The sequence below is a fragment of the Sus scrofa genome, chromosome 13, assembly GCF_054392235.1.
Source record: "Sus scrofa isolate SSC_HxYL_T2T_F1_AM1 chromosome 13, Sscrofa_HxYL_maternal_Yorkshire_Landrace_v2.0, whole genome shotgun sequence".
Taxonomy (NCBI): domain Eukaryota; kingdom Metazoa; phylum Chordata; class Mammalia; order Artiodactyla; family Suidae; genus Sus; species Sus scrofa.
In genome coordinates this window covers 223,582,355-223,609,137 of record NC_139395.1, presented here as the reverse complement: position 1 = coordinate 223,609,137, position 26,783 = coordinate 223,582,355, and the positions used below count along the sequence as shown (strand labels likewise).

The window sequence follows — 26,783 nt, the reverse complement described above, 5'->3', positions numbered from 1 at the left end:
TCGTGTGTTTCGCTCAATGAGGATTTGTTTTAAAAAGGAGACGCCAGCAGGATTACTTTTCTTTCCCACAGAAACTGCGGCAACGACAGTGAGCCGAGTCCCTATTTGTAACACAGACACCCACTCGGTAGCGGTTGCTTTTGAAAACCCACCCTTCCCTGAGGGCTCCCACGAGGACACCACCGGCTCTGCATCTGCCGATTCAAAGGGGAGGCTCTGCGGAGGCCTGGCCGGCACCCGGCGCCTCCTGCGGCAGCAGCGGCAGGCCTGCCCCGCGGCGGGCTTCCGCCTGCTTTTCCCTCCCCGCTCCACTGCCCCGACCAGCCGCGCAGACCTCGGTACCCAGCAGAGAGAAAGCCTGCGGAGAAACGCCCTTTGGCCCCAGGTTTCGGCCTCGGCCCCTGCCCTCCCGGCAGTGCCCGTGGGTGTCCCCATCCACTGGGCCCATTACACTCAGACTGGAGAGCAGGCGGGGAGCGGCCCCCCGCGGGCACGTCCTACGGCTGGACGGGCACCTCGTCTGCCCGCGGGCCTCTGACAGCCTGGACATCGTGCATGTGGACCCGGCTTAAACTGGGGCCTGAGTGGGACGGCGAAGCTTCTCCAGACGCTCGAATGCCCTTTCTGAGGCCCCTGGCAGACCTGCTGGTGGCACAGGCCCCGTGCAGTCCCCCCCCCCAACCCGGGGCGGGCACCCAGGACAGGGCTGGCCGGCGGCCACCGCCTGAGGTCCCATGTACAGAGGAAAAGCCCAGACTGCAGCCACAATCAAAACAATTTGCCATCAGGCCAAGTCCTCCGCACGAGGAATTAGTGCCGAGGTTAAAGGTTATCCGGGGCCACACGGAGACGACAGAGGTAGGCGTGCTGAGAACAGTATTAATATTATTGTATAATATTAATATTAGTAGCAATTGACAGCAGCATGCAGGTGGGGGGTGACAAGAAGAGGAGGTGAGGGGACAGAGTGAAAACTCACATCTGGGTGGGGGATGGCGTACTGTCCCTGGATCGTGTAGGCCTGGAGAGACAGAGAGACGTGTCAGCCTCCTGCAGGACGAGGGCTTTCCAGCCACGGGGCCCACACACAGCCCCGGCTCCGCCTCAGGAGGGGTGAGCCCGCCCGGGGCCCCGAGGGGCAGGGCCTGGGGGCCTGGCCTCGAGCCTCCTGTGGCCCTTGGTGGCCGAGCCACAAGACATGCGCACGGGAGCTGCCCTCCCCCCACCCCCGGGAGCTACAGGGAGCTGCACCTGGCCGGGTGGCCGAGGGAGGGGCAGGACCAGGCTGCAAGGCCTCTGACCCCGCTCCCTGGTTTCCCAAAAGGAAAGAGCCAAGAACGAGCGGCTTGACCCCCGCCGTAGGCTAGGTATTGACTTTGTGAGAATTTAATCAGCCATCAGAGTAAACACTTTCGGGGATTCTCTACCCCCAAAAAACCAAACAACAAAACAGAGCCTTAAAGGGCGACTCAAAACCAATTTTGCAAACACCAATTAAGTAAGAAATGCCCCCAAATCAGCCACGGACTGATTTCCAGCCTCAGAGGATGGGTGGCCGTCCTGACGGGGGGCAGCGTGCTCCTGGTGGTGCAGCTCCCGGGAGGGGGGTCCCTGAGGCCCTGTTTTGGTTTCTTCATGTCACTGGCCTTCAAGACAGTGACTTGGAGCCCAGAGCCTCCCACCACCCACCCCTCCTGCCTCAACAGTCGGTCACCAAAGATGCTTCCAGAAACTCATGGCCAAAAACCAAACCAACCACACGGAGTCAAGGGAGAGTGAAGACGGAGACGTGCTGTCACGCCTCGGGGACGTGGCCGCTCCACCCCAGCCCAGGCCAGCCGCGCTCCGGGCCAGCAGGTGGGCCGGGCAGGGGCACCCTGTCTGGGTGGGGTCCCGGGCACACCCCCCAAGGGAGAGGAGCCTGACGCCGGGGTGTGCATGGGCCACGGGAACGGAGAGACGAGTTCCCAGGTGTCCTGCAGATGCCACCAGGCACTGCTCCAACACGTCCCAAGTGAAACAGACCCGGGACAGTGCCGCCGGCCCGCCCCCACCCTGACAGGGCCCTTCTTTGGCCTGGAGCTCCCCGTTCCTGACGCCCTTTTGCGCGCGTGGGTGTCACGGTTTCTGGTCCTGGCTGAGGTGCGTGGGCGCCACCATCTTAGGATGGCGACAGCAAAGACGTTCTGTCCACACGGAATCTTTGTGTCCCGAACCTGCGTGGACAGCGGGACTGCCCTCTGCAGTGGGGACGCTGCTGGGCCGGGGGACCGCCTTCATGGGGCTGGGCCAGGGCCAGAGGCTCTGAGGTCCAGCTGTGTCCTGTGTCCTGCACAGGCCGGGAGGGGCCCCCACGGAGTCTCCTCTGCCAGGCGGCCTGAGGTGCCTGGTGACTGTCCTGTGACCCCACTCCCCCACAGGGCACAGGTGCCGGGTCAAGGCGCCGACATCTTGCGCAGCTCAGACAGAAAGGTGCCTGGTGGAGAGGTGGGCGGACGGCCCTGCACTGCGGCGGGCACTGGGCTCAGCCCGGGGTGCTGCCCAGCTCCGACTTGGGTCGGCGCCACCCTTCTGCTCCAAGCCGGTGCTTTGCCACATGGAATCATCACGGGCTGGTTGGCCCAGGAGGGCCAAGGCCGCGCAGGTAACTGACCGGCTAGCTAAGCACAGATTTGGGGAGGAAAAGGACTTCTGGACCAGGGCGGCCATGTGGGGGCCACACGAGGTCCCCGGGGCTGGACCGTGGACATCGGCCCCCCTGAATGGCCGCAGCCCCTGCGGGAGTGGAAGCGTGGAGCCTACCCTCGCTGTGCACGGGCTCGACTGGGGATGGGACGAGGCTCTTCTCCGGAGCAGAGAAAACCATGGGCAAAGTCTGCCTTTGCCTCTTGTCCTTTGCGGCCACCTGCCCTGAGCTGGGCCCCCAGGACGTCTCCGTCTTGACTCTCCCGTGAACAAGACACACGGCGCCGCCTGGACGCAGAGCTCCTCCCGGCACCAGCCGCCTGGCCTTGTCAAAGTCCACCCTCTGCGGCTGCGGGGACCCTGACGTGGGTCCCGCCCTCTGCCCCCCCCCCCCCCCCAGGCCCCACTACACCAACCACTGCCCTTAGGCAGAATCTCCGTGACCGCGGGCTTTTCCAGGTCCTTCCTGGTGGGAAGAAGGGTCAGCGGCTCCAGCCAGAACCGTGGGTGTGTGAAGCGGGTGTCCCCGGCCTGCTGGGCCCTCGGCTGGCAAGGGCCAGGGCCGGGGGTGGGGGGGTTCCTCCTGTACCCGGGTCCCTGCCTGGGCCTCCTCCCGTCCTCTCGTCCCTCAGTCCCGGCTGCCTTGCCCACGAATCGCCACGTCCCGGCTCTCGCTGAGCTTCCTCAAAGCACCTCGGAGCCAGGCTCGGGTGGTGCTGCCCCGGCTGAGCCTGCGGGAGCCGGGCCGGGGCCTCCGGGGCCGGGGCAGCGGGAAGACGCTGCACACGGGACCTGGGCTCGGGCCTTTCTCCGGACACCGCCCCAGGCCTGGCAGCGGCCGGGAGAGCTCTGCGTCGGGCGCGCGGGGCGGGCGACGTGCACGTGAGAAGGGAGAAAACCTGATGCACTAACGGGCAGCGGCGGGGGCTGCAGTAAAAGGCTGAGGTTGGCAGTGGAGGCCGCGAGCGGGTCGGCTCTTACCTGACCACCTGCAAAAATGACAGGGGTGGAGGCGGGCTTTGGGCGGTAGGGAATGGTGGCACCTTTCGGTGGGGACTAGGAAAAGGGACAGGAGAGGGAGAGAGAGCGTTAGAGCAGCCTCGCCACCTGGCCGTCGGGGGGCCTCCTGCCGAGCCCGCCCCACACGCCCCGCCCGGCCCGGCCCCCAGCTCCCCCGCACACACGCCGGCCGGCCCGGCAGGAGGGGCGGAGGACGGCCCCAGCCCCGGCCCAGCGAGCCGGGAGCCGCGAGGGGAGCGGCCTTCCTCCTCCAGTCCCGGGAAGAGCCCGGGGCCCGCCCGCGTCATGGCAGGAGAGCGAGAAACGGCCGACGTCCCGCCTGGAGAAGAGCCGTCATTGGAACAAGCTCAGGGCCCAAGTGAAACGCCCCACGGCTGCGAGGCGACTTGCTGCAATTTCCCTTGCTGCCTCTGTGGCCGGAAGCACAGGGCCCTTCTCGTGGGACGGGGACATTCCCGGGTGCCGGAGGCCTGCCGGGCCTGACAGTCGCCCTGGCCCTGGCAGAGGCAGTCAGGCCCTCCCCGCCCCTTGCCAAGGGTGACCAGCTTCCCTGGGTGCAGGGTCCGGGGGGAGCAGGGAGGGGCGTCCTGAGTCAGAGGCAGAGCACGGGACCAGGCAGCCTGTCCCTGCTGGGGACTCCCGAGGCCACTGCCCACCCCGGCCCAGCCTGTGCCCAGGCCAGCTGGGTGGGGCCTCAGAGTGCCCCCGACACGTGGAACATGGGGTCAGCCAGACAATCCGCAGCGCCGACTCCGCAGCTCGGGCCACACCCTGCGACCTCGTCAGGGCTGAGTGACCTTGAACACGCAGCGTGACCTCTAGCTGAGCAGTGTGTGGGGTGACTCTGGGCTCCTCCATTGGCATGTCCGTGGTTATGAGCAAAGGCCTCTGCCGCGGGTTCTCTGGTCTCAGGGGAGACTCAGGGCCCAACGTGGGGGTGCGGCCATGCTGGGTGACTGGGTGACTGTTTCCACTGTGAGCAGAGGACTCAGCCCAGCTGCTGCCCCCCTGGCCCCCATCCCTGGGGGTGGGCTGCGAACTCCTCGGTCCCAGCCCGTTACCCCTGCTCCCTGGCGCCCTCTGACCCCGCTGACGGCAGCGCCCGCCATCCCTGGGCCTCTGGCCAGTTGGTGTGATTCCCAGGTCCCGTCCCCACTGGCCTCGGGGAGAGGGGGCTTCTGAGCAGAGCCCCACCCCAGAGCCTCGGCCTGACAGCCGTGCTCTCCCGCATGCTCGGCACCCCTCCCTCGGGGCAATGTCCAGGGTGAGGCCCCCCCCAAAGCCCGAGCCGGGGCTCCAGTCACCTTCATCTCAAATTGGACCACGGCTGCCCGGAGCCACGACGCTTCCCCCTCTGCCAGCAGCTGCGCCCCAACCCTGGGAACTTCGTGACCCCGATGATAGGAGGCCGCATGCCCACCCCCGGCCACCGTCACATCTGCCACGTGTGTGCCAACATTCACCGTCTCATGTCAGGGGCCTCCGAGAGGAGACCCAGCAGCTCCCATGGTGGCCCTGGGCGACCGGCACCCACAGCCCATGGGGCCCAGGCAATGCCATGCGGAGTGCCTGGTCCTGACCTTGGTGGGGTCTAGGAAGGGGCCCCCCGGGAGCTGCTCGTGTCCCCCCGCCCCGAGGTGCACCTGCAGACGAGGGGAGCTGGGCCTGCTTGCCACCTGCCCACGTGGCCCCTCAAGGTCCCAGGGCCGGCGCTGGAGAGGACACAGCGGTCGCCATGACCAGGGTGTGAGAAACTTCTGACTTCACAACACGGCGCGTCAGGGAAAAAAAGGTACCAGTTTTCCTAAAGAGCTGGGCACGGGGCTTTAACACCAAGTCAGGCAGAGAAGAGGACGGCCCCCCAGCTGCCCCCGCTGACTCCTGTGGGCGACGCCGTCACCTCGAGCAGACCCTCCCTCGGGGGGCCACGTGGCCGGGCCACCAGCACAGCTGCTGGAACCTTTTTTGAGGCACAGTGACTTCATTTTAGTTTAAAAAAGAAGAGCAACTCCTAATCGCTTAGGTTAACCTTGCTGCAGCTTGGGTACTGGTTGGAATTTGTATTTTGAATTTGTTTTCCATCGAAAATTTCAAGAGAGGCTCTTTCCTGCTCCGCTCTGTCTCCTCTGCGTCTCCTTGGTTTGCTCCTTTCCGTGGCCACAGTTCAGGCACGTGTGTGTGCTTCCCTGAGTCCCGCTCACTGTACCTCTGCGACGGCAGCACTGATGGGGGCAGCAGGGTGCTGTCCACAGTGTGGGCCTCCCCACTCCATCTGCGTCCCCAGTTACACCTGTCTGCGGGGCACACCTGTCTGCAGGGCACACCTGTCTCCAGTGCACATCTGTCTTCAGGGCATACTTCTTCCATCACACACCTGTCTCCAGCGCACACTTGCTCCAGTGCACACCTGTCTCCAGTTACACCTGTCTGTAGTGCACACCTGTCTCGTTACACCTGTCTCCAGTGCAAACCTGTCTTCAGTGCATACTTCTTCCATTGCACACCTGTCTCCAGTGCACACCTGTCTCCAGCGCATACCTATCTCCAGTGCACACCTGTCTCATTACACCTGTCTCCAGTGCAAACCTGTCTTCAGTGCATACTTCTTCCATTGCACACCTGTCTCCAGTGCACACCTGTCTCCAGCGCATACCTATCTCCAGCGCACACCTGTCTTCAGTGCATGCTTCTTCCATTGCACACCTATCGCCAGTGCACACTTGTCTCCAGCTCACACCTGTCTCCAGTGCACACCTGTCTCCAGAGCACACTTGTCTCCAGTGCACACGTGCAGCATTTTTAAGGCCCAGCCCTTTGCTGAAGGGCCCTCAGCCTACAGAGACGAACAGCTCTTCATCCAATTCCAGAAATGGGGGGGGTCAGCCCCCCGCCCCAATTTTCTCTTTTCTCCCCAGATCCCAGTGAAGACAAGAGCTTAACTGAGGTGGCAAAAGCCCACAGCTGCCCCCCGCCCCAGCACCCACCACCCAGCACAGCTCTCGCTCAGGTCACCTTGGACCTGGCAAGCATCCCCGAGGCCTGGTCCCCACGTGACCCTGCCCACGTGAATCCTCAGGGCCTCCGAGGCATCAAAACCTTTGCTGCCTCCAACGTTAAGAGGCTGCAGCTGGCGCGGGGCGAGGCGGGTTGGCGAGGAGCCGGGACGGGACGCGTTGACGGACTGTACCTCCAGCATGACCACACAGATCTGCTTGACGCACTGGATGATGGCATCGGGGGTCCCTGAGATGGTCACCGCCCGCTCCGTGGAGTTGGGCAGCATGTCCCCGGCCACCTGGACCTGGGCACCTGTGGACTGGAGAAACTGGACGTCAAAAGGGGCACAGCTGGAGGGAGCAGTGCTTCCTGGACTCTCTTGAGGGAAATCTACCCTGACGTCACCCCCGCATCACCCGCTCCACGCCCACAGGGCACCCCGGCACCCCCGCTGCCAGCGCAGACCCGGCGCAGGATGAGCGCCGCCAGGTGGAGGCGTATGAACCGCGGCGGGGCCTCTGCTGAGGGCAGAGGGTGTTCGAGTGCGTGAGAGTCTGTCTCTGTGCAGCTTTAGGCCACAGGGAAAGACGGAGCCTAGTCGCAGGGCCTCCTTTCCCGGCAGGAACCGAGCCTGGGTGGCTGCCCTTCCAGGCGGGGCAGGGCCCCGGCTCCACGGAGAGTCCGCCCGGCGGGCACACTCCACCCAGCGGGCAGGGCTCAGCATCCCCCCAGCCCCTCCCTGCAGCAGAGCCCTGCCCTGGAGCTGCGGCTGCATCCCTCGTGGTGCCCGGGCATCTCTGCCCACTGCCTACCCAGGGTTCCCGCGACCACTCTGCTCTGCTGCCCCCATGTGCTCCGAGCCCCCGGGGCTGTGGTGACAGCGAGGCTCTGCCCGGGGGGCTCCCGACCCGCCCGGCGCCCCGTGCCCGGCAGGGAGGGCTCGTTACCTCCCTGATCTCCTTGATCTTGGAGCCGCCTTTGCCAATCAGGGACCCGCACTGGCTGGCGGGGACCACCAACCTCAGCGTCACTGGGGGCTTGCTGGTGGCCGGACTGTTGCTCATGGAGTTAATGATGTCCTGGGGAGGGAGAGGCACGCGTGTCCTGCGCGAGCAGACGCGTGGCCCGTGCGCACACAGCCCGTGACCCCAGGCGGCGAGGCTCTGCCCCGTCAGGCCCACTGTCGGGGGGGGGGGCGCGAGGGTGCGCGGAGGAGGGACGTGGTGGCCGGGATGTCACAGGCTTCACGGCCAGGCCAGGCTTGGGGGCCAGGAGAGGGTGGCTGGAGAACACCAGGGGACCCACAGGCGTGTAGCCGCCCGGGGTGCCCGGACTCAGGGTCTGACCTCTGCCCTTGAGGCCTGGCGGGCAGAGAGGGCCTTGGCCGAGGACACATCCGACAGTCACCCCCAGCGTGATCACCCTCTGTGTCCAGACACCAAATGCGTCTGCAAATAACTTTCAGCGATCTCACAAAGACCAGAAACACGTGAAACTTTAAAAGCATCTCACCGACGGAAGTGCACAGATGCACGGACGCACGTAGATTCCACGGGCTGGTCGGGGGGTTCCCGGGTCTGGTCTCCCTTTCCCCGCCCACCCTGGGCACAGGCTGAGGCCAGGACCCTCAGAGGACCCGCCCCCGGGGAGGCAGAGGCAGCGGGGGCGGGGGGGGGGTGCTGAGAGGCACTCTTGCCCAGCGGGGCGACCCCTTGTCAGGGGCAGGGGTCCCCGGGTGCCCCTACCTCCTCAAACTTGTAGGCAATCATGGCAAAAGCCTTGAAGATGGCATCCGTCGGGCCCGTGATGGTCACGATTCTTTCTGGGCAGTTGCCTTCCGAGATGTTGATCCTTGCCCCGCTCTGGAGGGGGGTGAGCAGACCCCAGAAATGCGTACACTGGGGCGGCGGGGGGGGCCTACCGACCACCCCGGATACCACGCGCTGGCGGCTGGGGACCTCATTCTTGCCTGCCCGCGAGGGGCCCCTGAACCGCGTGTGCACGTCGGGGCTCCGAGTTGGTCCAGGCCGCGCGGGGCCGCGTGCAGCGCTGCTAAAGGGCCCCGGCCTCCACCCTCCCGCCGCCCAGGACCAGGACGCGTCTCGGCCCCGCTCACCTCCTCACGCATCTTCTTCACGGTCTCTCCTTTCTGGAACAAAGGTTCAGACAAGGGTGGGGGGGTCACTCGGGCTCCCACCCCATCCCTCCCAGGGTGGGGCTCCGTGCCTGACACGCATGAGTCCCCAGCCCACCCCGCAACCTGGCGAAGAAGCCCACAGCTTCGCCCAGGGCACGGGCTGAATGAATGCTGGGCGGGCCTGGCTCCAGGGACCTGACGCAGCGCCACGCTTGGCCTGAGCACCTGCTCCACGGGATGGGACAGGCCTGCTCCCAGCCCCCACCCTCCCTGCAGGAGGACCTGCCCCCATCCCCCATCCTCGCCACGGGCAGTGGGGACCTGGCCCATGGGTGGCAACTGCTCGAGGGGCCCCTCCAGGCACACATGAGAAAGAGCCTGGAGCCGAGCTCGGGGTGGGGGGGGCGCCCTCACGGTTCAGGGACCACGTGGGACCAGGGAAGCAGGGTTGTCACCAAGCAGCAGAGGACGCGAGGGCTGGCCCTGTTCTCTCCACGCACAGGCCCCCCGCCAGTGCACACCCGCCCCACGCAAGGTCTCCGCGAGAAGGGCCCACGCGCTCTGAAGAGCGCAGGGGAGGCTCTCGTCCAGCTCTCAGACCCGCAGGAAGGACCGGCCACACAGCCGCCTCCCCGTCCCCACGCAGACCCCCGGGGCAGGGCTGGCTCCGAACTCACCTTCCCGATGATGCTCCCGACTTCCTGCAGGAAGAGAGAAGGACAGTGTCACGACCCCCCGTGACAGACCCCCCGGCCGTCCGCCTTCCGAGGCGTGAATGAAGACGGGATGCCGGACGGTCAGGGGCGAGCGGGCAGGCGGCCCTGCCGGACAGACAGACAGAAGCAGCGTGGCCAGCTGCTTTCCAGAAAAATGTGCCAACGGAATCACCTGCGCATCTGAGGCCTCAAGGAACCCGGCAAGAAATCGATGAAAATCTCCCCCAGGGTGGCCGGGAGGTAAGAAAATGTGGCGTCACTGTTGCTACCGGGCTTTTTAAAAAGGCAGGACGTTCAAAGACACCCCTGACCAGGCCGCCGCGCTTCCCGGGCCCAGAGCCTGGGCTGGCTCAGACACCCCCTGCCCGGGACAGCCCCGCGCTTCCTGCGGCAGGGGACAGCTTTCCCAGACGAGATCGCGGCCCCTTTCACAGCAAGTGCCCGGCACCGTCCTGTCCCTGGGGCAGGCGCAGTCCTGCGAGGCCATGGGGAGGCGGGCAGCAGGGCGGCAGGGTGCGGGCAGGGTTTGGTGCTTGCTGCGGAGGCTGCTGCTGGAGGAGGAGGCCGGGGAACCCACCTCAGACTGCCCTTCTCGGTACACACCCAGCTTCCAGCAACCTCGACCTACGCCCCCCCGCCACTGGGAGTGGCAAAGGCCAGTCACCGGGCCTCCATCACGGCCGGGGGTCTCTAGGCATGAGCGCCAGCTCCTGGAACTCTGGGGAGCGCAGCGCCTCAGGCGCTAGTTTTCTCACGATGCAGACACAGCCCGGACAGGGGAGCCGGGCGAGCCCCACGCTGAGCACTAGCCCTGGGGTGTGAACTCAGGGGTAAACGTGGAAATAAATACTGTGCAAACGTGCGTGTGTGATTCTACATGCGTGTGTGCGTGCACACATAAACACGCACTCCCGCCTCTGCCTGAGATCCGCGGCACCCCGCGCACCCACATCTGGGCTTCTAACCCCATCGCCGTCCTCCTCTCAGGAGAGTCAGGTTCTCTGGAGAAGCGGCTGATTCCAGGACCAGCACGCGAGTAAAAGGGCGAGCAGCAGGCGGTGTTCCGTGCCAGAGAGGAAGGGCTGCCAGAATGGCAGGTCCCAGCAACAGGAGGCGCCCACGGCCACGCCAGGGCTGATACGAGCATCAAGATAAATGACGACAGCATGGGGACAGCATGGGGGACAGCATGGGGGCAACGTGAGCAAAAGAGCAACCCTGCGCCCGGAAGCCACGAATGACTGCGAGGGTGACACGCGGGATGTTGACGTGCCTGTGGCCATGATGGCCCGTGACTGGGAGACAGCCGGCAGGTGACCCTCTGAACCCTGGGCCACCTGATGGGAGAGCTTTGGGACACCCCTGCCAATCGTGAGGATGTGTCGGCAAAAGGCAAAGGGAGGACATTCTTTCTGCAAAAGAACTGGCTGGAGACTCTCAAGAGCAGGAGGCAAAGGGGGCCCGGGGAACGCCCTCTGCAGGAGCCCGGGGTGGCCGTGCGCCAGTGGGGCCGCGGCCTGGTGGCCTGACCTGACGGCGGGCCGTGTCCTCGAGGAGGACGCCCTCGCGTGTAGAAAACACACACTAGCGGAACGTTCCGGGGGAGACGCAGTGTGGGGGTCCTGGGCGGCTTAGCGCTTTGAAAAGCCGCACCGGCAGCAGAGACCCGGGGCCGAGCCCTCCCGCCTACCTTTCCGTGCATCAGCAGGCGGATGGTCAGCGTCACGTTCAGGCCACCTTCTGAGACCTTGGACTCCATCTTCCTTCCGAAATGCAGTTGGGGCTGGTGGCTCAACGTGCTGAAGGTGCCGTGAGGAAGGACAGACGGGGCCCAGATGGTGTCGCCTGGAAAGGGCGGGTGCATGTCAGCTGTCTGGGCGGCACGACCCCAGCCTGGCAGGTGAGCCGCTGACCCCAGCATCACAGCTGGTGGGGGCAGGGCATGGGGAACAAAGCTTCCCGGGCACCCCATCAGCGGTGGCCAGGATTGCGGTGGTGGCACCTGCAGGGGCCTGGGGTCCCAGCAGTGGGGGATGGGCCTCAGGGAAAGCCCACCAGGGAGCAAGCTGGCCCCACTGCTGACTCGTGTGGCCCCGGGCGGGTCATTAAGCCTCCTGACTCAGCTTCACCTCTGGGACGAGGCAAGTGGGACCAGCTCTCTCAGCAGCTGGAGGGGAAGGGGTGAGCCTTGGGGACACCTGTGTGCCATATGTCTGCTCTGCTGTCACCGAGGCTCTGCCCCTTTCCCACCGCATCGGTGCCAGAAGCCTCCCCTTCACACTTAAAAAGCCGGGGAATTGGAGACTGGAGCCAAGACGCCCAGGGAGCCCTCATTTCACAAGTGGATTCGGTCTCTAAGTCAGCGGTCAAACAGCTGCGTGTCTCCCTCTGTAAGTTTTTGGAAGAAAACACTTTTCTAACTTACTGGATAATTTCTGCAGACTCTCAGTGCTGAGCCCTCCCAGGCTCTGTGTCAAGACCTGCAGGTGAGGAATGGCAACCAGAGGGGGGGCAAGGAGACAGCGTGGTGCCACACTGGTGACTTGGCCTGACTGTGCGGAGGTCAGAGCTCAGAGGATCCCCGCCCCCCCAAGGCCTGCATGGGGTGCACGTTCAAGGGACAGGCTACCATGCTTCCAGTCTCAGAACAGACGGGGAGACGGGCCCTGTGCTGGCCCCTGCTAAGGGCCGTGTGGTCAGAGAGATGGGCCCTGTCCCCACGTGCCAGCCTCTGCTGGGGGCAGAGGAGACGCTTCACTGCGGGTAATGGGTCAGAAGGGGGAGGGGTGCTGTGGCCTTTCTGGGGGTGCCCGTCTGTGAGCCACCAGCCTGGCTGGGGGGCAGGGGGGTGCAGAGCCACAGAGGGAGGGCTGTGGCCAAGCAAAGGGCCGTTTGGTGGACAGACAGCAGGGGAGGCCTGGCTGGGGGACGAGTCCTGATGACTGGCCCGGGGCTGGGCCCAGGAGGAGTCGCCCACACCTGCCCAGGGGGCCACCCGAGGGGTGGGCAGGGCTGCTGGGGCGATGGAGGACAAGGCCTTGGGATCCCCGAGTGAGCGGGGGCCAGGGTGGCTCCGTGGGTCTCTCCACACAGTCCCTCCCACCCCCGGTGACCCAGGACGCCCACGTCCTGCAGGCACAGAAGCCCTGGCGCCCGGCCCACGAAGGTAAGGGAGAGTTTAAGAAAAGCATCCTCGCACACTGCCGCTGTCCGTACGGCCTGGCTGTCACATGGGCGGCAGAAACCTCACGTCTGACGTGCCGAGTCCGCGTCTGCAGAGCAGAACAGACGTTCTGTCTCCGCAGGGCTCCGCTGGACGGTGCAGTTGGCAGGGGTGGTTGTGAGAAAGACCCAGAAAGGAGAGGAGAGTCGAGGTCAAAGACCAGCTGGAGTGGTGCCGAAGAGACCCAGCTCCTTCCACGCGGACGCCGCCAGGCCAGGCCAGGCCAGGCCGAGGTGCCAGCGCCTGGGAAGTGGCGGGCAGGGCGGCCAGGGGGGCGCTGTGCCTCCTCTTGGCTCAGCAGCCCCTCCCCCGGTGGTGGTGGCGGTGGTGAGGACAGCAGGGCCCCGGGGCCATCTGTTATGTAAACGTCCCCAGCCCGCAGTGGGGAAAGTGGGTCAGAGAGAGCCAGGGGGGCTCCAGGCTCTGGGCTGTCACTCACCATCAGTCACACAGGCCGGTGAGCAGCTGCAGAGCCCAGCGCCGTCCTCCTCCCTTGGCCAAGGGGGAGAGCCAAGGGGCCGCCTGGGCCGCGGGGGACGGGAGCGGGCCCAGGAGTCGTTAGGGTCACCTGGGACTCGGTACCCGACCGTGAAGATGCCGCCCGAGCCCGCACGCAAGTGCCGCGGCCTCCGGCAGGCGGGGTGTCCTCCAGGGCTGCCCCGCCAGGCCCCGGGACAGCGCTCATCCGAGGCCAGCCCAGTGCGCCCGGGCCTGGCTCGCAGCTCAGGACCCGCGGGGCCGGCAGGACGCGGCAGCCACACGCCTGTGCGCAGGGCGCCCCGGCCGCATCGTCAGATACCCTCCACCTCCCGCGCTTCAGAAGCCGGCAGAGCCCTCTGCGTGGCAGGACCCCTCCTGCCATCCCCCCGGGCATCGGGCCCGATGCATTTTCATTGATTTGATGAGGAGAGGAGCGGACACGCCAACTCGGGGAAGCGTGTCCAGTCCCTGGTTTAAACGCCGCTCTGAGCAGACGCCGTCCACAGAAGTGCACCCACGCCCTGCACCCCACTCCCTGGGCGCCCCAACCTCTGACAGCCACCCCGTCTCCCAGGAGCCGGCCGTCATCTCCCTGTTCTCTGGGGCCCTTCCTGCCGTTCCCCGACCACCCAGCCCTCCACAGAGGCCGGCATGGGGACAGGGCCTGGTTTCTTCCTCTTTTCTAGCGTCTTAAGAAAGACGCTGATGGTGCGGATTAAAATCTTACCTCTGCTTAACAGAGGTGTTTAGTTCTGTATAGTTCTCTCTGCATGTGGCTTTAGCTCCATCCAACAAATTTTTATATTGTATTTTTCTTCCATCCATGTTAAAATACTTTAAAATTTCTCTCTTGATTTCTTTTTTGATTCCAGGGATATTGTGAAGTGTGTTATTGAGTTATCGAATATTTGGAGATTTTTTATTTTTGGTTTTTTAAATTTTATTTATTTTTTATGTTTTGCTTGTAGGGCCGCTTTTTAGTGAATTCAATTCCACCACCGTTAGAAAACACACCTCATCTTACGTGCTGAGACCTGTTTATGGACCAGACTGTGGTCTGTTGTGAGAGGCTGGACGGGACACTCCACAGACACACCCATCAGAGCAGGTGCTGGGGGGCTTTTCTGCTCATCCCGGGAAATGCCAAGCAGAGACACTGAGGCCTCTGGCCGTGACTGTGGATGTGTCTGCTCCTCCTCTAGTCCTGTTTTTGCTTCATGTATTTTAAACGCCATTATTAGTGACATGACATTTAACGTCGTGATGCTCTGTTGATGAACACTGATCACTACGAAGGATCTTTTTTTTTTTTTGTCTTTTTAGGGCCACACCCACGGCATATGGAAGGTCCCAGGCTAGGAGTCTCATCAAAGCTATAGCTGCCGCTCTACACCACAGCCACAGCAACGCCAGATCCAAGCCGCATCTGTGACCCGCACCACAGCTCATGGCAACACCGGGTCCTTAACCCACTGGGCGAGGCCCGGGATCGAACCCGCAACCTCATGGTTCCTAGTTGGGTTCGACAGGCACTCCTGAAAGGTCATTCTTTATCTCCGGAAATACTCTTGGCTCTAAAATTCACTTTGCTATGAGTATAGACACCAATCTAACTGCTGCTTGGAGTTAGCGTGGCGTATCTTTTCCCGTCTTTCACTTTAAACCTGCGTCTTTACATTCAAAGTGAGTTTCCTCTAGGTAACGCCCTCTTGGACCTTGCTTCTTTCATCTCACTCGACAGGCGGCCTCTTAACTGGACTGTTACAGTGACTGTTGACACTGCTGGGTTTAAATCTAACACCCCGCTATGTGCCTCTATTTTTAGCTCTGTTCTTTGTCCCCTGTCCAGGCTTTTCCTCTGCCACCTTCTGGATTAAATGCATGCCCTTGGCGACTCCATTGGAGCTCCGCTGTTTGTGTGCTAGTGACCACGTGGCCTTGTTATCGCAGAGGCTGCTCCAGCTGACAGCACAGCCCTCTACCCTGACTCGGCCCGCAAGCTGGCCTTGCTGCCTGGCAGCCTGGTGGGCGCAGGAGAACCTGCCAGCGGGCACCCCCCTTCTCCTGGCGGCCTTGCCACTGTCCCTGCCGCGTGTTGGAGACCCCGCGGTACTGCGCTTCGTAAGTGCAAGCAGCCCGTCCTCTTTAAAGGGATCTGGACAAGGGCAAGCCTTCTCCCTGCTGCCCGGCCCGTGGGCCGGTGGCCCTCGACCCTGTGACTCCCCGTCCCACTGCCGAGCGGCAGGCCTGCTGGTGCCGCCGAAGCCTCGCAGCTTTTGGGCATCTAAGTCCTCGCTGCATCTCCTTTTGAAGGCGGCTTCACCGGGCCTGGCGCCCAGGGCAGGGCTGCCCTTCCGCCCACCGGTCTGGGCCCGGTGTGCCCTCCGAACGAGGCTCCTGTTCTCCAGCCCACGGGAAGGTCTTTGTCTTAACCTTTGGCTTGGAGCCACGTAACCCATGAGGTGCCTTGTGCTTCTGCTCTCGGGGCCTCGGGAGGTTCTTGGATCTGTGGCCCCCACCCCGTGTGGGGCCTCCGCACGCAGGTGGCAGGGCTGCACCGCCCCGTCCTGGGCGTCAGTTCAGCAGACTCTCCTCCTCGGACCCTGTGCTTCACCTCCGGACACTCGGCCTGGTCCTCCGCCACACTGGCCCTTTTCCTCCTCGACACGGGCGTGCAGCCGTGACAGCGCCGATGACCCTGCTTGTATAGCCGTCACCATTTCTGGGTCGAGGCTGAGGCAGTGAGGGCGGCCCTGACGCGAAGCGATGGTGGCAAGAGTGCTTTCTGTGCTGTCACCCGGTTGCTGGCCCAGGCCGAGGATGCAGGCGACCCAAGCCCTGACTCAGACAAACCCATGGCCCAGCCCCTCTCCGGGCCACGCTGCCCTGCTTAGTCCCACGGGCTGGCTCCTGGCTGGGGCATCTCCTCAATTCGGCCCACGTGCGAGGAATGAGTCCGTACCCGACCCCACCCCCCAGCTCCTGTGCACTCGAGGCACACATCCACTGCCACGGCTTTGCTCAGCCTCGCTGCTGGGGACACGGGGCACCCCGCCTGCCGACGCAAAGCCTGTCACTGAAGCTAAGGGAAGGTGGCTACAAGGACAAGGCCTGGGGTGTGCCCTGCAGTGCGTCCTCCCCCAGGTCTCACGGTGGCTCCGTGCTCTCCTGTAGACAGGCCTGCGGGTGTAGTCCCCACAACAGCCCCCAGTGTCCACATCCGGTGTCGCTGGCCCTGGGCAGCGTCCTGAGGAAGGACACTCCCGCTGCCCTGGTGTGGGCCCTGCCCTCGATGCAGGGTCACGTGGCCCAGACGTGGCCTGGGGACCCGCTGCTCTAGAACACTAACACCTGTGAAGTACAAACTGATAGAACTGAAAGGAGAAATACGCAAATCCACAGTTACAGCGGAAGATTGCAAACTCCATCTCAACACCGAAAGAACAGTCGGGAGACTCAGCAGGAATACAGACCCCGCATCACCGATAATCAGCAGGACCCAGTCGGCATTTACAGAACATCTAGCAACAGCAGAACCCACGGAACACATACCAACACAAACTGCATCCTTGGCCATGAAACGAGCCTCAACAAATTTAAACGAATCGATACCACATGCTGTGTGCTCTGATCACAAATGACTCAAACTGGAAACCAGTAACAGAAAGAAGGGAAAATCTCCAGCACACGCGTTTTAAACGATCCTTGGGCCAGAGAGGTGAGCCTGAGGCTTACAAGAGATACGGTGACCTGAATGAAAATAAACGTACAACACACGAAAGACTGTAAGACACAATCAAAGCAGTGCCCAGAGGGAAATTACAGAGTAAAATGTATACTTTAGAAAAGAGAAAAGGTCTCTAAATTCTCATTTTAACAATCTAGAAAAAGAACAAAATAAATTCAAGCAAACAGAAGACAATAAGACAGGAATAATTAAAATTGGAAACAGAAAAACTAGAGAAAAATCAATGAAATAGGAGTTGATTCTTTGAAACGATCCATAAAATCGACAGACTTCTAGGACAACTGACACAGATAAACTAAGACAAAACAGCATTGCAAGGAATGAAACGAGTGCCGAGTGCCATTGCCAAGAACCTTGCATCTGTCAAAGGATCGTGGAGAAATACCGAAAACAACTCTACACCAATCAGCTGCCTTAGATAAAGTGAGCCACTCCCTGAAACAGACAAAGCACCGCAACTGACCCAGCGTGGAACAGATCATCTCAACAGCCCTACATGACCATGAAGGACACTGGGTCCACAATGTTAAAACTCCCCCAAAAGAAACCTCCAGATGCAGATGGTTTCACTGGAGAATTTTACCAACAGTTTTGAGAAGGCTCGTCATCAGCTCCCCACACTCCCCTTCAGGAAACGGAGGGAAGAGAAGCAGTTCCCGATACATTTGATGAAGCTAACATTAGCCTGGTGCGAACATCAGTGCGAAAGACAGAACAAACGAAGAAAACTGCCCTCGAGGATGCTGGCGCAAAAATCCTCTCCAAACATTAGCAAACGGAGTTCATCAATGTGTGGTAAGAATTCTGAGGACGCTATGCCCTTCCTCCGGCGACGCAAGGCTGGGCGAGTATTGCAACACCGACTTGCATAGCCAACCACATGAACAGACTAAGGAAGGAGTGTCACATGGTGACGTCAGTGCAGAAGGCACCCGGCAAAGTCCAACACCCATTCATGATAAAAAAAGAAAAAAGGTGCTCAGAAAAGAGCAGGAGTGGAGGGGCTTGCTCAGCTAAGGACCGCCTACAAGGAGACCTCGTCCGGCATCACCGTGGGCTGAAGGCTCCCGCTCGGACCCGGCCCGGCTGCCCTCTCACCATCCTCACCCCACGCCGTCCCGGGGTTCGGCCAGCACAGCGAGGCAGGCACGGCAACCAAAGGCCCCTGGTCCCAAGGGACAAAACCAAGCCACCCCGAACGGCACCGGGCCTGAAAAACTCAGGCGGAAATCTAACACAACACGCCTGGGACTCCCATGCTGAGAACGACACAGCGGAGACGAAGAAGTTAATTACAGGCCTAAACGAAGGGGAGCCAGACCTCGCTCCGAGTGCGAGGCTCATCGGGTCGAGTCGAGACGTCAGTTCTCTCTGAGTGGACAGACAGTCCCAACGTAATTCCTGCTTTAAAATTCCAGCAAGAATCCCACAGATACAACAAGACCACTGCGAAATGCATACAGCAAGGCAAAGGCTCGAGAGTAGCTAAAGCAGCTCTGAGAAGGGAAAACAAGGCGTCACCCAGCTGCTGTGGTCGGGCTGGGTGCCGGCGGAGGAGTTGGTGCGGCAGACGCGGAACCCAGAACCCGCCCCGACACACACACACACACACACACACACACACACACACACACACACACACACACACGCCCAAATGACCTGTGCCAAAGACGGACGTGCAGCTCGAGAGGAAAGACAGCGTTTCAACCCACGCCGCTGGAGAAACTGGACACCCACAGGCCAAAAGGGGCCTTGGACCTCAAGGCCACACCTTGCATTAAACTAAACTCAAAATGGTTCATGTGCTGGCAGGTACAACATAAAGATATAAAACTTTGGGGGGAAAAAAGGGAAAAATCCTGAGAATCAGGATAAAGGCAGAATTCTTAGACTTGGCACTAAAAGCCTGATATGTGAAAGGGAAAACGGGTAAATGAGATATTTCAAAATTAAAGACCATGGCTTTGCAAAAAAAATACTAAGACGGTGAAGAGACGAGCTACGACTGGGAGCGAATATATGCCAAGCACACACCTGACAAAGGACTGGTTTCTAAAGCACATGAAACCACGCAATCCAATTAGAAAGCGGCCGAAAGGCTTGGACGTTTCACCCAGAGCACAGGCGGGAGGCAAATAAGCAGGAACAGACGCCCGCGGTCACCGGCTGCTCGGGCCGTGCTCAGCCCCACGGGAGGCAACACCCTGTCGGAACGGCCAGCGGAGGCTGCAGAGGCGACACCACACCCGGCAGGCCGGCCACAGCGACACTGCAGGGATGTGGCCTGGTCATTTGGAAAATGGTGGGGCAGTTTCTTAACAAACTAAACAGGTAACTTCCACTCGACCTGGCGGTTGTAGCCCTGGGCCTTGACCACAGAGCGGTGAAGATGGACGCGGGCGTATCCGTAACCGCCACGTTGGGCAACGGCACCGCCATCCAGGGGCTGGTTAGACAGTTTCAGCGCATCCCCGCCGGGTGCAGCCTCACACAGAATGCACACAAGTGGAATCGACTTGGCCAAGAAACGAACAAGCTGCTGATGCCTTGGCGACCAGGATGTAGCTGCAGAGAGTTAGGGGGGCAGAGAGCCAGTCCCCAGAGCTCCATCTCGTAGGACTGCACCTGCCCAACACCTAGAAAGGACAGGGCTGGAGCTTCTGTCGTGGCTCAGCGGTAATAAACCTGACTAGAAGCCATGAGGGTGTGGGTTCGATCCCTGGCCTCATTCAGTGGGCTAAGGATCCGGTGTTGCCACGAGCTGTGGTGTCGGTCACAGACATGGTTCAGATCTGGTATGGCTGTGGCTGTGGTGCAGGCTGGCAGCTGCTGCTCTGATTTGACCCCTCGCCTGGGAACGTCCTTCTGCCGCAGGTGCTGAGCTCCTGGCTGCGCCCCATTGTCCTTGGGAGCACAGCCCCCCAGCCCGGTCCCTGCCCCACTGCCTTCCCCCAGTCTCAGAAGCCTCTGTTCCTGGGACAGACAGCCTTCTGCTGAGGGCACTCCCTGGCAGGCACCCGCACCCCCAGCTGCCAGCATCCCGTCCCCACCCTGGTCAGGCCTCCTCCATTCCACAGCGAACCCCCAGATCCCAGTGGCCGTCCAGGCCCCCGGCAAGCAGGAGCCAACTCAATACCTACAGAAGACTGGGTGAAAACGTCCTGGGCCCAGCCCAGCGCCACCCCGGCCTCACGGGACCTCCTGGACTCAGGACATAGTGATTTCTAAACTCAGGGACCCCTGGGACACCCAAGGCGGCGTTTCCCCCTCTCCCTGTCCCTTCTCCTGCTCATTCACTTGGTCATTGAGCGTGTGCTTGGGGTGAGACGGTCCCCTGGGGACACACGTGGCTGGCTGGGGACCTGCCCCGTCCAGGGATGGTCCCTGCTTCCCTCCCAGGCTCAGGCTGGTCTGCAAAGCCACCAGCCACCAGGAGAGGGCAGAGGCGACACTGACGAAGGAACCAGACAGGGCAGAGCGAGCCCCGCTCTCCAGGCCAGCAGCTGCCCCCTCTGCCTGGCTCCCTCTGCTTCCGAGTTGCCAGCTCGAAACGCCGAGTTTGGGTCTAGTTTCACTGGTTTCTGGTCTTGTGCTGTGACTCCCTCCCTTCTGCCTGCCTTGCCTTTTCTATTTGTTTCTTAAGGTAAAAGCTTCGAGAGTTGTTTGGAGCCATCTTTTCCGGTTAACTCTTCACGCCACGTTAGCCACGTGTTTCTCTGGAGGCACCGGCCTTGATTCCTAGAGAGTTAGAGCTGTGCATTTGTCACATATGCTATCTCCTGTCATTCCAAGGTGTTGCTCAAACCAGCGCATTACTCAGAGGTGCATATTCTGATCTTCAGGTGTTTGGAAAATGTCGTTACCTTTGGTACGAGGTCTAGTTGAATTTCACTCTGGTCAGAAGGCATACTTTTTGTGATTTCAAACTATCTTAAATTCGTTAGGCAGAGCAGGTCCACCCTGGGAGCACCGGGGGGGCCTAGGAGACGTGTCCCTCCCGGGGCTGGGTGTGGCGTCCCGCCAGGCCCCTTGCCCCGTCCGGCACACTGGCTCTCCAATGACAGCCAGGGATGCGTCCTCCCCTCGGCTCTGAGCTCTGCCGCTGTGCCATGCGTGAACCCTGGGGCTGCTGCGTTTGTCCTTCGCCCTGTCCTGAAGCCTGCTTCACTGACGTCAGGGAGCCTGGCCAGCTTGCCGGGGCCGGTGTTCACAGGACGCGTCTCCTCCGCCCTCTAACTCGCAGGCTGGCTCCTGCTGGCTGCACTGACTGATCTCGCCTTTTTCCCACCTTGATCACCTCCGACTTTGAACTGTTTACACAATTGGCTTCTTATACTTCAGATCTAATGACTGTCAGATCGAATGTCTGTGCATGTACATCGCACGCGTGCGTTGCACAATTCTGAAATGATTTCAGATCCGCGAGTAGCTGCGAAGAAAGGACAGAGCGTCTGGGTCCCTCACCAGCTTCCACTGGATGTACCTGCCTGCGGCGCGAGACCTGTAAGCGACGCTCGCAAACGCTATCACCTGGACAGGGCCGGGGTCACAGGCGCTGTTCTGGTGGTCGGGCCCACGCGTGGGTTTCCCTGGTCGCCCCCCGAGCAGGACCGGGAAGGGTTCTGTGGGCCGTCCCTGTCGAGTCCCTCCCCCCCGCCCCCCCGGAGGCAGGCCCGATCTGCCCCACGTCACCACAATCGCATCATTTCAAGAACTTAAATAAACTCGATCGAAAGACTGTCCTCAGCAGGCGCATGCTCTCCAGGTCTGAGCCCAGGCCACTGCACCCAAGACAAGTCCGCTCGTCCTGGTGGCCGGTGGCCTCCTACTGCACGGCTGCACCCCAGCCGTGTGTCCCGTTACCCCGGGAAGGACACCGGGCTGACGCAGGCTTTGGTGGATGCAAACAAAGCAGCTATAGCAACAGCAGGGGCACCTTCCGTGTGGACACGAGGCTGCATCTTTTGGTGATAAACACCCAGGACCCTGCCTACCGAGTCATGTGCTAAGTGCATGTCCAACCTCATAAGAAACTGGCACCCATTTGCCAGAGCAGCGCGCTGTTGTCTGGCCCCCGGCCCCCCGTGAGACAGCCCCAGGGCTCTGCGCTCGCGCCAGCACCAGCTCGGCTGGGGGGCGGGGGTCCCTCTGTCATTTTTTCGGAAGGCGGCGACGTCTCCTGGTGGCCAGGGCTGCTTTCCCCTACAGCTCTCGAGGCGCCTTTCCCTGTGTGCACAAGTGCAGGCTCAAGTCCTTCCTGCGTCCTCTAGCTGGTTGCTGGAGGAGCCTGCCCCGGTGTTGCGGACGCAGCCCTTGCTGCACCGGGATTGACAGGGATTTCCTCTGAGCCTCCGGGTTGCCTTTTGGTGTCTCACGGCACCTTTCCTGGAGCAAATGTTTCTCACTGTGATGAGACACACTTTCATCTTTTACGACTTTCGTTTAAAATGTCTACCTTTTATGAATGGGCTTCTTTCTCATATTTTCTCCTAAACAGTTTGAGAGTTTACATTTAGATATTTGATCCATTTTGAGTTAATCTTGTAAAAGGTGTGAGGTTTAATCAAGGTCCTTTTGGTTTCTTTTGTTTGATACATTAGCCAATGGTTTCGACACCGGTTTTGAAGAGACTGCCCTGCCTGCATTAAATTGCTCCGCTGCCTTTGTAAAAAGGCAGCTGTTTGTACGGGGGTGTGTGGGGGGCACTCTGGACTGTGTCCTGTGTGATTTCTCCTCGGCCCGTCTACCCACCCACACCAAATGCCTGCATTAATGTAGCACTGTGGCGACTTCAAATCACCCAACTTTGTCCTTTTACACAATTCTTTTGGATTAAATAGTGCCTTTGTGTTTTCACATAAATTTAAAGAGCATCCTGTTTGCTGAGATGGGAGCTGCGTGAAACCTGGGGGAAACACTGGGGAAGCCCTGGCACCTGCTGGTGCTGAGGCCCCACCTGTGACCATGGAGGTCTCTCGTCAGCACTTTCTCGTTTTCAGCATACGCCTCCTGGGCATATTCGGTTAGATAGGTAGCAAGTATATAACCTTTTGGAGGTCTCGCAAATGGTGTCTTTGAATTCTGACTTCTGACTGTTCATTGATGACGGGACATAGAATAGCACTGACTTTTGCATTCTTTTTTTTTTTTCCTTCAAAGTTTTCTTTTTCTTTTTTGTCTTTTTAGGGCTGCACCCGCGGCATATGGAGGGTTCCAGGCTAGGGGTCGAATCGGAGCTGTAGCCACCAGCCTACACCACAGCTCACAGCTGGATCTGAGCCACATCTGGACCTACACCACAGCTCACGGCAATGCCGGATCCTTAACCCACGGAGTGAGGCCAGGGATGGAACCCACAACCTCATGGTTCTAGTCGGATTCGTTTCCACTGCACCAGGACAGCAACTCCGACTTTGCATTCTTAGTAGGTGACCATGCATATTGGTTCCAGGAGGGTTTTGGTGGCCTTAATGGGATTTTCAAGTAGAGAATCATGTTAATTACAAACAGAGGTGAGTTTATTTCTTCCTTTTCAATCTTTATGCCTTTCCTTTTTTCTTGTCATATCAACCTGTCCAGAACCTGTGCCTTCTGTTCAACAGGGGCGGTGAGAGCAGGCGTCCTTGTCTTGTTAACAATTTTAGGCAGAAGGCGTCCGTGCCCGCGAACTGTGATGAGCGCTGCAGGGGTAGCTTTGCTCCAGGACCAAAACCTCACTCGATCTTTGACCTTGATTCAATAGACAAAATCTACCTATAACCAGTAGTACTACTTAGTGACATTCTGATAAAACAAATTCTTCAAGCATTCTTTTTTAAAGGATTATTCAGATCAGGAGACTCCTGGTAAGTAAACCCAGGCACAGCGCGGTGCGCAGCTGTAGCGGCGGCCGTGCCAGCCCGCAGCGAGCGGTCCGCAGACCCTCACTTCTGCAGACCCACTCTGGCCTAACGCAGGAGGGGCAGGTCAGCTGCTTTAGCTCTGAGTCCTGTGACCTTTGCGACCACCCGCTGGCTCCGGAGCTCACGCTTCTGACCACCACACAGGCCTGCGATGACCTTCGTCGCGGACTTGAGGAGACCCACGTGTGAAAGTGACACGTCAAGTCCAAGCTGCAGGCGTGCTCGGGGCGGTGGGGGGGGGTAGATTTGGACATTAAGGCAGAAGCAGTTGCACAGCGGCCATGCTCCCTGCACGTGCAATGGGAGAGTTCTTGCCCGAGACGGGAGCCAACGGCCATCTGAGGCCACACGGGGCTGAGCTGTGCTTTGTCCAGGGCTGCCCCCAGGGCCGCAGCTGTGCGGGAGATGCGGGTGGAAGGGGCTGTGGAGGGGCGCCCACAGGCTTGACGCTTAACAGCTCGCTGCCCCGTCGGGCTGCTGGCAGCCAGGGCAGCAGAAGCCCACGGAGCTCCTGGCTGCTCTCCGCTCCTGGAGCCGCGGGATGTAGACCGCGCCCCTGGCGGGGAGGGCAGGGTGACTTCAGCAGTGAGAGGCGCTGGAGGTCACGTTCACAAGAGAAGACGTTGGGGCTCACACAGCCGACCTCAGGGAGCACTGCGCACAGCCTGCTGGCTTTGTCGCCCAAGTGTGAGACACGCAAGCAAGACGGGCTGGCGCCCCCGGCCGCTCGCCTCTCTCCCGGCTCGCAGCCCGGGCAGCACGGTCTCATCTTTCCGGGAAGGTGTGGGCCTCGCCCAGGGACGCCGACGTTGCTGCCCCACATCCAGGGGAGTGCCCAGGGCCCCGGTGTCACCTGCGATTTTTCCAAACACCTCTTGGCTGGGGAGGTGGCAGGGCTACCTGGGCCCCAACCGGTCCTGCCACCCCCCCCCAATCCCCGAGGGAGACCTGGGTGTGGACCTGGCCCTCCCGAGGCCGTGGGTCATGAAGCCCACCTCTCGTGCATCCACCACGGGACCCGGCAGGCTCCCGATGTCTGCACACACTTTGTCCCCCATGTTCTGGCCGCAGAGGGAGGCTGACCGCAGCAGGGACAGTCGACCTCACAGGCAGTTCCTAGCAGGGCTGCGCTGGGGACGCGGGGCGAAGGAGCAGCCATCACCCTGGAGGGCTCGGTTTGGTGGCGAAATGGGACTGCAGGTGAAGAGCGGGCCATCCAGAGGCGGAGCCCACCTCCGACGGCGACCTGGCCGCAGATGTACGCTCCAGACGGCTGAGGGCCTCCTCGGAGGAAGCGAGGAGTCTCCCGTGGCCTCGGGGCCTCGGGTCCCGGCGCCGGGAAGGTGGAAAGGCGCTTCCTCTGTGCTGGGGCGTGGATGCCTCCCTCCGCCCCCGCCCTGGAACGGGGCGTCTGAGACAGCGGAAGCCGAAGCCGGGGTGGCGCGTGCAGTCAGGAGACGTCGGAGACGATGCCAGAAGCACAGGCCCCCTGCCCCGGGCCTGCTGGCTCCTTGCCCTGCAGGACCCCCCGTGGGTGAGTGTCCTGATGTGTGAACTGGCCCAGGGCAGCCCGATGGAGGCCGGGGGAGGGCAATGGGCTAACTGGTCCCACCATCTGCTCTCAGAGACCCGACCCACTGCACCCCGGGCCTCAGGAGGAGCCGGGCACACAGCGCAGCACCGGGTGGGGTGGGGGCACAGCCGCGCCGTCAGGACACGGCCTGGCCCTCGAGGGGAAACGGCCTGCCCGTGAGCTTGCCTTGCGTGTGTTCTGGGAGCCAGCAGTCCCAGCTTCTGATCAGCTACAGATTCTGAAGCAAGAGTTCACCAACAGAACTGGCATTGCTGGAAGATTGATAACGCAAGTACCTCCCGAGGATCGCTCCCGGAACAGACGGTGATTCGGGATAGGGCGCTCTGTCAACATGATCAGTAAGTTAAAAGAGAAACCCAGCAATCACACCGGCGACAGACAGTACCTAAGCTGGTAGCTTACCGTGTGCCAGGCGCAGGCCTCCCCTCGCCCTGCCCACGGACGGATGCTGGCGGGGCTGGGGGCAGGCGGACGGGGACCGAGCGGTGGCCTCGAGCTGGAAGCGAGGGGCCGGGAAGTGCTGGGGCGCCCTTGCCTGCACGACCCTGACAACGCGGGGACGGGAGAGGGCCTCTCAGGAGGACCGAGGGCCCTTTGAAGGGAGTTCCCCTGTGATTCAGAGGGTTGAGGATCTGGTGTTGTCACTGCAGCAGCTCAGGTGGCTGCTACAGAGTGGGTTTGATCCCTGGCCTGGGGAACTTTCACACCCTGTGCCCCCCCCCAAAAAAAAGGTCACGTACACAAAAAGCAAAGCATGATTTCAAGTCTGTACCCTACGGCCCATTTCAACTGAAGAAATGGTGGGGGGGCACAGAGCTCTTAATTTCAGCTTTTATTATGACGAAGGAACATAGACGGTGGTTCACACCAAGAAAAACGGGGAAATGGGGATGATTTCAGATAAACACAACAAAAGAAAGCCTGCTGCCCGTCAGCATGAAAGCGAGAGGCCAAGGCTAGTGGAGGTTTTTAGGGAGAAAGAAAAGCCGACGGGTCATGCAGAAGGCTGGGCCCGGCGTTGACCCCGGAGCTCACTGGGGACCTGAGAGCTGCTCCCTCGGGCTGCTGTTACGAGGCAAGCTCGGAAACACACGCCTCCCCCGTGAGGGGGAAGGGGCCCCAAAGGGAGCCCTCAACCCCCGAGGGGCGCCCGCCACCTGCTCCCCAGGTCAGCCCAGGACCTGCCCGAAAAGGAATACCAGGAGCATCCGAGGGGGCAGCCTGTCCCTGAGCCTGCCTCCCATGAACTTCCATGAGGAGGTCCCTTGGGGCAGCGGCCGC

The 26,783-nt window shown here is 61.3% G+C and overlaps 1 protein-coding gene across 28 annotated transcripts in view; it reads right to left on the bottom strand.

Moving 5' to 3' along the window:
- Positions 1 to 26,783, bottom strand: part of PCBP3 (poly(rC) binding protein 3) — a 199,706-nt gene that overhangs the window by 12,698 nt on the left and 160,225 nt on the right. For 12 of the 28 annotated variants that reach the window (XM_084992339.1, XM_021071086.2, XM_084992341.1 and 9 more), the window contains 8 exons: positions 11,246 to 11,400; positions 9,517 to 9,540; positions 8,819 to 8,851; positions 8,448 to 8,564; positions 7,650 to 7,781; positions 6,893 to 7,021; positions 3,598 to 3,741; positions 980 to 1,021 (listed from right to left, as the gene is read on the bottom strand). In XM_084992339.1, the coding sequence (XP_084848465.1) occupies positions 980 to 1,021; positions 3,598 to 3,741; positions 6,893 to 7,021; positions 7,650 to 7,781; positions 8,448 to 8,564; positions 8,819 to 8,851; positions 9,517 to 9,540; positions 11,246 to 11,400 (776 nt within the window). Of the gene's footprint in view, positions 1 to 979; positions 1,022 to 3,597; positions 3,742 to 5,727; positions 6,261 to 6,358; positions 7,022 to 7,649; positions 7,782 to 8,447; positions 8,565 to 8,818; positions 8,852 to 9,516; positions 9,541 to 11,245; positions 11,401 to 26,783 lie in introns of those variants that run through there. The other 16 variants (XM_084992349.1, XM_084992345.1, XM_084992348.1 and 13 more) reach the window with 3 other exon arrangements.